At 35.8% G+C, this 14,502-nt stretch overlaps 1 protein-coding gene across 2 annotated transcripts in view; it reads left to right on the plus strand.

Moving 5' to 3' along the window:
- Positions 1–14,502, plus strand: part of PRKCQ (protein kinase C theta) — a 191,268-nt gene that overhangs the window by 56,639 nt on the left and 120,127 nt on the right. For both annotated transcript variants that reach the window (XM_074194181.1, XM_074194179.1), the window contains exon 2: positions 13,766–13,891. In XM_074194181.1, coding sequence (XP_074050282.1) covers positions 13,774–13,891 — 118 coding nt within the window. In that variant the 5' untranslated portion in view covers positions 13,766–13,773. The remainder of the gene's footprint in view (positions 1–13,765; positions 13,892–14,502) is intronic.

Below are 14,502 nucleotides of genomic sequence, written 5' to 3' on the forward strand. Positions count from 1 at the left end.
ATGAGTTAATACAAATATATAGGATCAAAAGTTATTTCCAAATAGACAAATAATCACCAAATATAAGCTTAGAATTAGGAAAAGAATAGCAAGTTATAAAACAAACATATGAAAGAATGCTTCAGATCATTAGTAATAAGAGTAATGCAAATCACAGTAACCTGAGATTTCACCTCACACTCAGCAAACTGACAAAGATGATCAAAATTCTATTAGTCAGTGTTGGAGAGATTGTAGAAATAAAGGCACACTAATGCATTGTTGATGGAATTATAATTTAGGATAACCATTCTGAGTATCTATTTGAAATTAAGCAAAGTGACTAAAATTACCCAGAGATTTCACAGATAGGAATATGCTCCAAGGAGGTCACTAACAAAAAGAAAGGCTCTAATTACAATAAAATATTTACAGTAATAATTCAAAAATATATATATATCAAAGAATTATAAACAAAGTAGAAGCCCATCTTTTGGATAATGGCTAAACAAATTTAAGACAGAGTATAATGGATTATTATTGTCCAGTAAGAAATGATGAAAATGATGAATTTAAAATATAGGACTCTATTGAAAATTTTCATGAGCTGCAACAAAGTAAAGTTAGAACAGCCAAGAAAACTAACTCTCTCTCTCTCTCTCTCTCTCTCTCTCTCTCTCTCTCTCTCTCTCTCTGTATATATATATATATATATATATATATATATATATATATATATATTATATACATATAATATATATATATAATGACTGCAGTGATATAAATGGAAAGAATAACTACCTTAAAATAATTTTTAAATGAAGTTATGGAATTGTAAAGAAAAAATTTCACCCCGAAAAAGAGATGAGAAGATACTTCTCCCATTTCTATTCAGCATGGAGGGTTCCATGAGTGTGGGACATTGTCTATAAAGTTATATTTTTTTCCCCTATGTATCAAGTGATTTTGCTGAATTTTTTCCTTCTCCCTCTTTTTTTTAAAGGGCTAACTCTCTAAAAGAGGAAGGAAAGAGATTATAGAGGGAAATCTAGACAATATCATAACAAAAGAAAAATCTAGGGAAAAGGACAGGAAATAAAAACAAGATTACAACAATTTTGTAATATGTAATATGAGTAAAAAAAAGGTTGGTCTGGAAATCTAATCACCACTTTTAACATTGGTTTTTAATAGGGGAAAATACATCTCAAGGAGCGTGAGGAAAAGGGAACATGAAAGCTCTGTACATCTTCTCCATGTAGTCATAGTGTCTTAGAATAGAGTTGGAAACTTTAATTTTGCAGATATGGAAACTGAGATCAATTGAAGTTAAATGCCTTCCCTGAGGTCACATAGGCTAGTTTCTCCTTCAGATGAATACTAATCACAACCCTATCCATAGGCTCCAAATGGTTCTGTGCCATTATAAATCTTCAGAGACCATCATTATTTTTCCCCCTTATCATCCAGAACCATTCCTTTCCTTGGGGATTCAGAGGAAAGCTACCATTCCTTACCCTTAGCATTTCCTATCACACTCTAACTCCCTCTGGTAGTACTAAAATAAGATACATCCCTGTAACTGGTTGGCATTTACCTTCCCTAAGATCTCAAGTTACCAGATTAATGTCCTACTCTGTGTTCTGAAGGGAATGAACAACTGTAGATTAATTCCTTACTGTCTTCTTCCCTAACCCCCCCCCCCCAAATTCTCATCTTATTTTTACCACAACTGACAAGCTGGTTATATTTGAATAGAGCCCTGGACTTGGATTTGGAAAGATTTGACTTTATTTCTTACAGACTGCATGACCCTGGACAAGTCATTTAACTATTGTCTGTCTCACTTTCCATATCCATAACAAGGCCTAGGGTTGTTGTGAGGATTAAATAAGATAGTATTTGTAAAATGCTTTGCAAATCTTAAAGTGCTCTCTCTCTCTCTCTCTCTCTCTCTCTCTCTCTCTCTATATATATATATATATATATATATATATATATATACATATATGTATATATCCTAAAAAGAAGGAAAAAATAAAGTGCTATATAAATACTAGTTGTTACTTAAGGTTTACAAAATATTTCATAAACATTACCATATTTGATCTTCACAACAATAGTGACATAGGCTTTATGAGTTCTGAGAGAAAATAAAGTTTACCCACAGTCATATAACTATTGGGTATGAGTGATAGGATTGTAACCCAAGTCTCTCCTAAATTCAGAAATACAAATTCTGCTTTACCATACTTTTTCCATCAATATAACAATTTCATAATATTTGAATTGTGCAATAATAAGATCTAAATTCTAGATATAAGTGAAGAGTTATTTTATCATAAGTCCTGGTCCTCTTTAAAACATTTTAGATTCAAACTGTATTTTGAAAATATTATAAAGGTATGTTATCTGAAATATCAAGTTATCTAAGGGGAGAGGCAATGGAATGAAAGTTTTCATTTCTTTCTCTGTAATTTATAAAACTCCATATAAATGTAAATTATTAGTATATTATTAGTATATTAATCATTTTGCTAATTATTTAATAGGAGAGAAAACTCTAATATAGCATTTTAAGATTTATAAAACACTTTACAAATTGCTTATTTGCATATCATAATAACTTTGTGAGATAAGTAGTCTTCTTATACTCATTTTATAGATGAAGAAATTGAGACTGAGAGGTTAAGTAATTTGTCCAGGATGACACAACTAGTAAGTGTCTGACACAGGAGTTCACCTGGGATCTTCCTGATTCCAGGTCCAATATTTTATTTTACTACCTAAGGAGGTCAATCAACTAAAATGATGGGGTAAATCTAGTAAGATAAACTTTAATAGACATAAATGTAAAGTCCTACTCTTAGCTTCAAAAGATTAAGTTCAAAGATAAGAGAATTTTAGTGGAATATATTTACATAATATTTAATTACAATTATATGGTAAATTAATGAGAATTAGTAAAACATGATAGCTCCTAAGAGCCAGAAGATGTCCTATTAATCAAAAAATCTGTTAGCAAGCACTTATTAAGCATCTCCTGTATTCTAGGCAGGCAGAATTCTAGATGCTATAGATAGTGAAAACCAGAATAATACCTTCTCTCAACACTGTAGAAGAGAAAAACACACATGCACATACAGACATAAACAAAATAAAATACAGGGTAATTGTGGTGGGAGACATTGGCAACTGGGAGTATCAGGAGAGGACTTAGGTTGGAGACTGTTTTGAATTAAAGTATAAAGAATTCTAAGAAGCAGAGGTGAAGAAGGAATGCATTAAAACAAAAGGAATAGTCAGCTTATACAAAGGTGTTTAGATGGGAAGTGGAATGTTGGGTGTGAGGAACAGTAGGAAGGTCAGTTTAAGTGAAGCACAGTTTTTAGAAAAGTGATATATAATAAACCTGTTGGAGTCAGGCTTTAAATGTCAAATGGAGGAACAAAAACCAAGATTTCAAAGAACTCAACTGAACTCTCCCTATGTTCCCCTACAAACAATTTTAAAACAACCTCAGATCAAATTTTGGAGAGACAGAACCAACTAAAGGTCAGGGGAGTCATTTTTCTGACCTAAATCAACTTTGGAGCTACACAGGAGAGGTCTATAACAACCAGGTAGGCACAGATCAGCAGGAGTGGCAGTGGTAAGACTTGTAGACTACTGGATAAGCAACACAGCAGATTTTGGAGATTTCATTCCAGAGATGTTAAGGGGGGACAGACAACTGATCAGAAAGAAATTATGGGGAACCTGTTGCTGGTACTAGGTGCAACTGTTTCTGATTGACAACTCTACTGTCCAGAAGCAGTTTGAGGTGATAGTTGCAGAATATAGAGGAGTACTTATGATTGGTCATAAGGGAGCTGGGGTGTTAGTCACAGTTCCACTTGTGGCTGCAGGAGAACAAGAGAACCTAGTCATGGTTCCAAGGACAAGAGGAACACTAACAACTGCTCCATTGGAGCAGGGACCAGAGAGCTTATCAGGAGAACAATAACTACATCTCTCTCAGAATAATAACCTTTTGGAAGCATAAAAAACTTGCAGAACCCCAAACTTTGAAATTAACTTTAAAAAAACAGCATCAAGAATCCTGAAGGTAAGCAGAGTCCAACTTTAACACAAAGTTAAAAATGAAGAAATAGAATGAAGTTAAAAAAGGAGTTTCATCATAAAAAAACTGCTACACTGGCAAAAAGACCAAGACATAAACTTAGAAAACAACAATGTTAGAACAGCTGTAAGGAAAACTTCAAAGAAAAATTTTAATTAGAGTTAGGGTCAATAAGAATTCCTGGAAGAATTAAAGAGATGAATGGGCCAGAAAATTAGGGAAATAAATGAGTAGAGTAATGCAAGAAAACTGTGAAAAGAGAATAACAGCTTGGAAAAAGAGACACAAAAAATATTGAAGAAAATACTATCTTAAAAAACAGAATTGACCTAATGGTTAAAAGGGGGGGGGGGGCACACAAAGTAGAATAGGCCAAATTGAAGAAGTTCAGAAATTCTCTGGAAAAAATCTTTAAAAAGGCAGAACAGACCAGGAAAAAAAAGAGGTACAAAAGCTCACTGAAGAAAATAATTCTTTAAAAGTTGGAATTGGCCAAATGAAAACTAATGACTTCAAGAAATAGTAAAATAAAATCAAAAGAATGAAAAATAGGAGAAAATTTGAGCTATCTCATTGGAAAAAAAACAACTTACCTGGAAAATAGATCAAGGTGAAGTATTATTGAGGTCTAGAGGGTTGAGGGTAAGGGTAGCAATCATAATCTCAAAGAAAAAACAAAATTAAACCTAATTGATAGAGATAACCAGGAAAACTACAGTTTCTAAAAGGCATCATAGAAAGTAAAGTAATATCAAAAAAATTTACTGTAAGTTTCTCTGATAAAGGTCTCTTTTCTCAAATATTTAGGAAACTGATTCAAATTTGTAAAAAAAAAAAAGAACAAAAAGGCATTCATTCCCACTCACTTAATTTCAATTAATTTGCATTTCATGGCATCACCTCCCTAATATCTTGGTCTTTTTCAAGAATAAAGGATAAATATCATCCAATAGTGTAAGAAAGGGCAAAATCTGGCTTGGCACTTCTATGTCATGGATATTCTGTTTGAAGTCATACATTACTTACTGTGCACTAAATTCACTACATAAATTATGTTATCTAAACTGAATTCTCACTACTGCCTAGCAATGCTTTAGTTCTCTCCTGATTTATTTTGTTCTCCTACCTTACAGTGGTTGTTTTGAACCTTCTCTCTGGGTTTCTTTAATATTTCGAATATATACAAAATACAGCTGATTCCCCCCCCCTTTCCTGCCTATCTTTGCCTCCTACAGATTTCCATTCTTTTGTTGATGACCCCACCATCCTCCTTATCATTCATGTTTGTAGCCCCAGAATCTCCTCTACTCTTCCCTTTCTTTTACTTCCCAAATCCAATCATTTGCTAAGTCTTACATTTCCAGCCTACAATGATTTCTATATCTCTTGTATCTGTCCCCTTCTCATTCCTCACAGACTGAATCACAGAATCTCAGAGTGGAGAAGAGACCTCATAATCAATCTAAAATAATCCATACCTGAATAAGAATTCTTTCTCCTGCATATTAAACAAGTGATCATCCACCATCCTAATTCAGATCCTTGACAATTCTTGCTTGGACTATCATCTTAACTCCATAATTGGTTTCCTTGTATCCAATCCATTCTCCAGGGTCAATAAAATTACCTTTGTAATTTATCATTCTGTTCATGTTACTCTCCTGCTCCTCAAATTATTTTGTATTTATTTAGCTGTGTAAATAGAAAGTAAGTTTGGGGTTTGGGTTTTGGTTTGGTTTTTTGTTTTGTTTTGCTGGGGGAGGGCAGTTCATGGGTTTTTCATTTTTGTTTTATTTTTTGCCATTGTACCTGTGTCTAAAGACAATGAAGCTACATATAGTGGGTATTAATAAATGTTAAGTTGAACATAGAGTTAAGCTTAATATAAATAAATGTTTCCAACCAATTAGTACTGTCCAAAAGTATAATGGACTGACTCAAGAGACATTGATTTATTCACTGAAAGTCTCCAAGCAAAAGCTGAACGTCTACTTGTAAGAAAAGATTCCTGTTCAGCTATGAAGTTGTTCTAGCTGACCTCTGAGATCCCTTCCAACTCAGTGATTTTGTGATTCTCTCAGGAGGAGACAATGTGAAGCACTGATTTTGGTTTGTTTACTATGGGGTTTTTTTCCAATTTGTGGGAACAAATGATCCTGTAAAAAAAAATGAACTTACAGAAGGAGAAAAAAATGAGGAAGAGCTCTGAGAATGAACTAAAGAGGGCTTCAGACTGGGAACCTACCCCAAATTACAATGAATGGGAAGTAAAAGGTGAACCGGTTAACTGTCCCTCTCCCACCCATCTTCCAAACACACCACCACAAAGAGAATTAATGGAGGACATTCAGAAGAAGGAGAGATATCCTCCAAAGATTGGAAACACATAGGGGAAAAGACCTTTTATCCTTGATTGATACATGCTGTTCTGCCATGAGTATTTTTTATTTAGGGAAATATTCTTCTTTCCCTTCCCTTCATCCCTTCTATATACAAAACTTCCTGAAAAGAAAGATCAAAATATTACTGAACTTAGATGACTAGTGATAAATTATCATGAGTTTTAGCCCTTAAATGTTAACCCTCCAGAGTTTGCCTTAAAGCAAAAAACAGATTAGGTTAACATATATGTTTACTAGTTCCTCTTAGTTCTGCAGTCAGAAAATGCATGTGCATGGTGGGGGAGGGGAGGTTCAGCTTGAAGCTAGGTCTCCCCCAGAATAAGATCTTAGGACACATGTTTATAGGGAGTAGAAAAAGAATCGTAGGATGATTAGCAGCAGTCAATGAAGTCACAGCAGATACAGGATGTCTACTTCATGTCATTCTTTCAAGGTCCCTCATTGGGGGCAAGGACTGTCACTTAGTCAAAGGGGCCCCCATGGGAAAAGGAATGATTTATCCTAATTCAGGATGTCTTGACCTTAGATGACCATATTTTCAGTAGATATGAGATTCTCCTCTCCAGAATGTCAATGTCATATAATAGAGAGGAGAATTTTGGAATTTTTACACTAAGATTTGGGGGAGGAAAAAAGCAGACTAAAATTTATTCACCTTGATGCTAGAAATCAGGATCTAATGGCTTCCTATAACTGTCTTATTTCTATCATAATGGTTGTTTCATATATATATATATATATATATATATATTGGTCATCAGCATTGTCATAAATACCTGCATAAGTAACCATGTATTTGTGAAATACACCGGTAAAGTAAAACCAACTTCTACTGCCTTGGTACAGCTGAGTGTAAATTTTCAGTGTTAACATTTTCACCTCAAAATGATGAAAATTAGGACTTGATTTATTGTGGTTTTGGCCTAGACTTAGAAAAGTGATGGAGGAAATATTAATAATGTTAATTAAAATTTAAAATGTGTCATGCATATGTGGGGGGACAAGGGGAGGAAGCCAGTTGTTAAACATTTACCAGTGCACCCTTGGTTAGTCACCTCCAGCAAAATCATACCCTGATGTCTCATCGTGGCCTGGAAGTGATCCTGGGTTCCCAAAGTCTTTGGCAGGAGAACATAAGCTCTGGCAGGTCCTCCATAGCTGGAAGGCTTTCAACATGCCCCTCAGTAATCATCTGTGTCAGTCATCTGATCATCTTTTATAAGCCCCCACCAGATGGTTGGCCACTAGCTAAAGATTCTTTTTTTTTCAGTACGCCACCTAATTAATCTACGACAAAGAGCTGTTCTGATATACAGGCAAAACATTTTGCATGCATTATTTGATTTGATCCTCATAATAATTCTGTGAGGTAGGTGCTACTGTTAACTCCATTATTCAGTTAAAATTGAGTGACATTTATATTGATATAATCTCTAATAAACATCTTTCCCTTAAGATCAGGGGGTCCTGGGGTCTATGACCTTAGGGATTTTTTATATTTTGATAACTTTTTCAGAGAAATTGGTTTCCTTTATAACTCTAGGTATTTTCTGCAATTAAAAACAGTATTTTGAGGGGTCCATAAGTCCTACTACACAATCAAAGGTAGTCTTGAGTGCCAGACAAATCAAAATGCTACCACTAGCTTGACCAACATTTTCCCTCATACTTTGATGGACACTGTCCAGGACCCTGAACCCAATAGCCTTGGAATAGCAATGTTAACAATCATTACCTAGGAAGAGATATATAGCCTTATTGCTGTATCTACAGGTATTACAGTCATATCTGCTGTTAAATGATTCAGCATCAGAAATATATGATTTTATCCTTGGAAATGACTTTAAGGAAGAGGCATTACCATCTCCTTTGCTGCTTCACTCTAAAGATCATGGGATGTTTCCATCTGACTTGAAGCTACAATTTCCCATAAATGTTATTTTACCCATTAGAATATGAGGTCCAGGGGCGGCTAGGTGGCGCAGGAGATGGAGCACCGGCCCTAGAGTCAGGAGTACCTGAGTTCAAATCCCACCTCAGACATTCAACAATTACCTAGCTGTGTGGCCTTGGGCAAGCCACTTAACCCCATTTGCCTTGCAAAAACGTAAAAAAAAGAGAGAGAACCTATTTATATTCCCAGTAACTAGCACAGAACTTTGTACATAGTTCTTACTAAATGCTTTATTTATGCATTCATTCAAAAGAAATAATGTTGCAATGATCCTCATTTTTTATTTTAACTTCTAGAGAAAATAAATTTTTCACTTATCTATGCGTAATTCTTGGTTGTGCTTTGTGTATAAGAATCAACATTTTGAGTTCCTTTCAACTAAAAAGGGAGTTTTAAAAAACAAATTTTGTCAAAATATTTTTTCCTAAAAAAGAAATAAAGATTGTCAATTTAAGATGCTAAATCTCAAAGACAGAAAAGTCAAAATCATATCAAAGTGTAATTTGTACTAGGTAAGTCACATAGCTGTTTTAAGAAAAGGACTTTGTAAACCATTAAGGGCTTTATAAATGTGCCATTATAAATCCATCATCTCCTAAATTCTAGAATGGTTTTGATCATTGTCAGTCAAGAAAGTGCCCCAAATATGTGATCACAGTTGTCAAAGTATCCTATTCATCATCAAAAAAAAGCATTATTAATTAATTTACAAAGTAAAATGAAGAGACAGGGTCTCTCCCTTCCCAGATCTCAAAAAGCACATCAGGTTCTATGTTTAAAGAAGACAAAGAGACAACTACTGAAGCATGGGACAGTTGTAAATATAGATTAATAAAATTTTATGCAATGGTCAAGTAATGGTAAGAATGAGTTTGGTGAATTAAAAGTGAGTTAAACTTCAGAGATAGAACTGAGGTTCAAATAAATCAGCCAATTCAAGTTGCAGAGAGGAGGGGAGATGATATCAAAAGCATGCTCCCATGCATAGTAATGTAAGCCTTGGTAACCTTAGATGTTCCCTACTATTCTAAGATCAGGATTTCCCCATGTCAATCATGGGCTAAGATTGCCCAATTAGAAGTACATCATGAAATGGCAAAGTACAATTTGGCAAAAGTTCACTGCAATACAAGGACCTATGAATAAATAACCACTCCAGTATTTGAATCTGTTTCAAAGATTTATTAAAGAAACATATCTCCTAAAAGTCCCAAATGTGGGAAAACATAAGGGCTACCTAATGTTGTGTCTTAAGCTGTGGAGTATTGACTGATCTGATTAAAAAATCCTAAGAGTTGTGTAATTTTCCTTTAAGGAATTGATTAAAGAATCTCTTTAGTTTTTGTTTTTTGGTTTTTTTTTTAGCCAGAAGAATGGCAAATAGCTGAATCCCTGAAGGATTTGAGGAATTATGAGTTGAATGAATACCAAGCCCAGAAGTCACAGGACTATTAATTCAATTTTGTATTATTAGAGTATGGTCCCTCAAAGCCTGTGCTTTTATACAATTTTCACTTCAGTGAAATCCTCTAAATTTGTAGAATAGTCTGATTGCCAGTCAGGCTAGGAATCAGAAGGAGCTGGACTTAAGGACAGTCTCTTGACTGGTGCTGACAATATGACCTTGAATGACTCACTTAACTTCTCAGTGCCTTTAGGTGACTCTCAAAGAATACCTGCTATATTTATTTGAGGGTATGACTCAAGGAAGATGCATCCCCTGCTCCATTTCTTACTCTATGAATAAAGATTCTGTTCAGGGCGGCTAGGTGGCACAGTGAATAGAGCACTGGCCTTGGAGTCAAGAGTACCTGAGTTCAAATGCGCCCTCAGACACTTAATAATTATCTAGCCATGTGGCCTTGGGCAAACCACTTAGCCCCATTGCCTTGAAAAATCTTAAAAAAAAAAAAAGATTCTGTTCAACTAGTCCCTGAATTAGAGGACAATTGGTGGCAACTCCCATTTTATAGCATTTTAAGGGTTTTAAAAATATATAAAAAGTTTTGGGACACCTAGATGGCACCGGAGTCAGGAGCACCTGAGTTCAAATCCAGCCTCAAACACTTAATTACCTAGCTGTGTGGCCTTGGGCAAGCCACTTAACCCCATTTGCCTTGCAAAAAAAAAAAAGTTTGGGGTGTGTGTGTGTGTAGTATAAGGGTTATAAAAATATTAAAAGAATGTACAAAAGTATAAAATACTATAAAAATATAAACACAGGAATCAGAGTATATAATGTATAAGTAATATTAATTAACATTTCTTTGGCACCTTTAGGGACAACTGGGTGGCATAATGGATAGAGTGCAAGGTCTAGAGTCAGGAAGACTCATCTTCCTCAGTTCACATCTGGCCTCAAACATTATTGGCTATGTGACCTTGGGCAAGCCATTTAACCCTCTTTAACTCAGTTTCCTCTTCTGTAAAATGAGCTGGAGTAGGAAAAGCCCTCTAGTATCTTTGCCAAGAAAACCCCAAATGGAATCACAAAGAGTCAGACCCAGCTGAGAAACAATTCAAACAAATGAACACTTCACAAGTATTATCTTATTTGATCTCCACAACCTTGGAAGATGGTACCCCAGTTTTACAGATGAAGGAACTGAGGCAAACAGAGGGTTTTTTTTAAATGGCTTGTCCCAGGGTCTTGCAGCTAGTTTGTGTTAAAGACAGAATTAGAATCTGAGACTTCAGACTCTAGATCCAGCAACTTTATTCACTGGGACACCAAGCTGCCTCCTATTATTGTCCTACTCTTGATGATAAACCCGATATGCAGAGGTTAAGTGACTTGTGTCGAGGGTCTTCTAATCCCAGGTCTTGAACATTTCTTGAGGTACAGTGAAAAGAGGTAATGACTTGGATTAAACCTCATTCCACCTTGGTTTCATCATTTACAAAATAGAGATCATTGGGTTGTGGTGAAAATTAAGTGAGATAACCCATGGAAGATATTTTACCCAACTTAAAGCACTATATAAATGTTAGCTTCTAGCAGTCATTTTTCATTATCACATGACAGTGATAACTTCAGTTAACAAAAGGCAAAAGAAACCCTTTGTGTAATTTTCTTTGGGATGCCCAAGTTTATAAGTTATTGTTCCCTTATTTATAATCCTAACATATGATTGTTCTTAATCTTCTCCCTTTACATGAAAGGGGGGGATGAATTGAATGGGCTGCAATTATTGTCTATCATGAGAGCTGAAGAAGGGTCTCCTTGGCAAGCATGCATGAGGTCAAGTTGAGAAGCATTTATCAGACTACTACTATGGTCCAGGCATTGACCTAAGGATAAAGGCAAAATAATAATAATAATAGTAACAATAATACCTGTCCTCAAGAAACTCCCTATATAATGGAGGAAACACATATAAGGCATTATGTATAAACGAAAAAGATTAGGAAAAGCATTATGGAGGAGGATCAGGAAACCTTTGTTGAGGAGGTGGAGACAAAAAGGGAAAAGCCTTCCAGGCATAGGAGATACATAGTGAAAATGTGTGGAGTCAGGAGATAGGAGTCACATGTGAAAAAGAGCAAGGAAGACAAAGTCCTAGAATATGTAGACATAAGATGACTGGAAAGGTATGGAAGAGGGAGCAGATTATTTTTTTAGGGTGTTTTTTTCAAGGCAATGGGGTTAAGTGACTTGCCCAAGACCACACAGCTAGGTAATTATCAAGTGTCTGAGGTCAGATTTGAACTCAGGTACGCCTAACTCCAGGGCCAGTGCTCTATTCACTGCACCACCTAGCCGCCCCTGAGGAAGCAGATTATTAAGAGCTTTAAAAGCCAAGCAGATTTTATATTGGATTCTGGAAGTAAGAGAGAGCCACTGGAGTTCTCTAGAGGACAAATTTCTAGAAGAGAAAGAAAAGGAGTTTTCCCTCCCCCCCCCCAATTAAACAATCAATGATTATTTTGAATCTAGGACAGGGTGGTGACTGTATAAGACTTCAAACTTGAAGGTAGGAAGACTCATCTTCATGCATTCAATTCTGGCCTCAGACTCTTAATGGCTGTGACCTTGGACAAGTCACTTAACCTTCTTTGCCTCAGTTTCCTCATCCCAAAGAAATGGAGAAGGAAATAGCAAACTATTCCATTATATTTGTTAAAGAAACCCCCAAATGGGGTCATCAGGGGTTGAATACAACTGAAAAACAGCTGGAAATAGAAGGACCAGAAAGAAAAATGTACTCAGCTGATATGCGGAGCCAACTGATAAAAATGAAAAGAAGTCATGTATCTTGGTGAGCTCATGTAGGAAGTTATTTGGTACTTTGGGACTGAATTCCTGAGAGTCCATTATTAATTAATCCAAACAACATTTGGATAACTAATTTATATCCATGAGAAAGTATTTTTAGTTACCTAGCATTTATGAAACTTTTGATGAGTCTTAGATTCTTATGAAGAGGGAAATGTCCTCCATTTTCAAATGTTTCAAGTGATTTTTAAGTATTTCAATAGAACATAGAGAAATCCCATTTTAAAGAGTTTGGAAGAAAATGTTTCCAATATTATATGTATAAGTAGCATGGTGAATGAAACAGTACCTGATGTGTAAGCCTGGTCAAGTCACTCTAAACTGTCTGTCTCACTTTTCTCATCTACTAAATGGGAATAATAATAATACTAATAATATCAAAACCTCAGGGTTGTTGTGATGGTAAAATGAGATATTTGCAAAGCGCTTTGTAAATCTCAAAGAGTTATATAAAGGTTAGCTATGATTCAGCTAGTGGCTGAAGACCTGGAACCTGTTCCATCAAGTACATAAATAGGTCATGCAAAAACAATGTGTTATCATGTTCAGGTCAGCAGGCACTTCCTAAACTCATTTTCTTCTTACTGTCCATTTCCTGAGTATTATACTAAATGCCTACTAAAGAAATGACATGGCAAAAAAATCAACATATAAGTGTTTCAGCCACCAAAACCCCAGTTTTGTCATGGACAGTTATAATCCCATGAGGTTATTGTCCCTCTGAGATGAAATTGTCCTTTCAAAAGCATCCCAGGAACCTGTTATCCAGGGCTAGACAAAAAAAATACTAGCCTGTGTGTGTGTGTGTGTGTGTGTGTGTGTGTGTGTGTGTGTAGAGTATTGTGGCTTTGTGTTAGACCAACAAAATATGTTTTCTAGAAGGGGAAATAAAAAGTAATTGCCTTCTCGGATGGATTATCAGTCCCATTTGGCTCTGGCTTTCAATGATAAGGCAGTGGCCCTGGGTGGGTGGAGGGAGAAATAAGTTTGAGAGTGCTGAAATAGTCTTTATCTTTTGTCTTTTTCTCAAGGAGCCGTCATGTCACCTTTTCTGCGAATTGGTTTGTCCAACTTTGAAAGTGGACCCTATCAGTCATGTCAGGGAGAAGTGGTCAACCCATACTGTGCTGTGCTTGTCAAAGAATCTATTGAATCAGGTAAGTGACTGAAATTACTCGTTCCAAGGGAGGGAGGAAGAGGAGCTGGGTCTGGGTCAAGAGGGCTCTTGGGTCACCTTTGGGGCAGGGCAAGGGCACAGACATTCATAGAACACTGACATTTCAAAAACTGGAAGTGAAGTCAAAATTCCACTCCTTCAGTTCCTTCCTTCCTTTATAGACAGGGAAACAGAGGGACTAAGAGGTAAAGTAAAAACAAAAATCATCTGGTTAATTAGTGGCAACAGTCAGAACTAGAAATCAAGTCATGCCAGGCTTGAATCCCTAGGATTCTTTTCATGAGAACATGCTGCCTCTATGAAATCTCCAAAGGCAAGACAAAAATCAAGAAGAGAATGAGCTTCAAGGAAATTCTGTTGGAGAAGTAGGGAAGGGACTTACTTTTTAGAAGGTTTTTGTTTTTGCTTTTATTTTTATTTTTGGTGAGGTAATTGGGTTTGAGTGACTTGCTCAGGGTCACACAGCTAGTATGTGTCAAATTTCAATTCAAGTCCTCCTGATTTCAGGACCAGAGCTCTATTGGCCAAGTCTACTAGCTGCTTCAGGACTTCCTTTTTAGAAAAAAAAGTTGAGGTGGGATCTATGACCTA

Source organism: Macrotis lagotis, chromosome 7 (assembly GCF_037893015.1).
Source record: "Macrotis lagotis isolate mMagLag1 chromosome 7, bilby.v1.9.chrom.fasta, whole genome shotgun sequence".
Taxonomy (NCBI): Eukaryota; Metazoa; Chordata; class Mammalia; order Peramelemorphia; family Peramelidae; genus Macrotis; species Macrotis lagotis.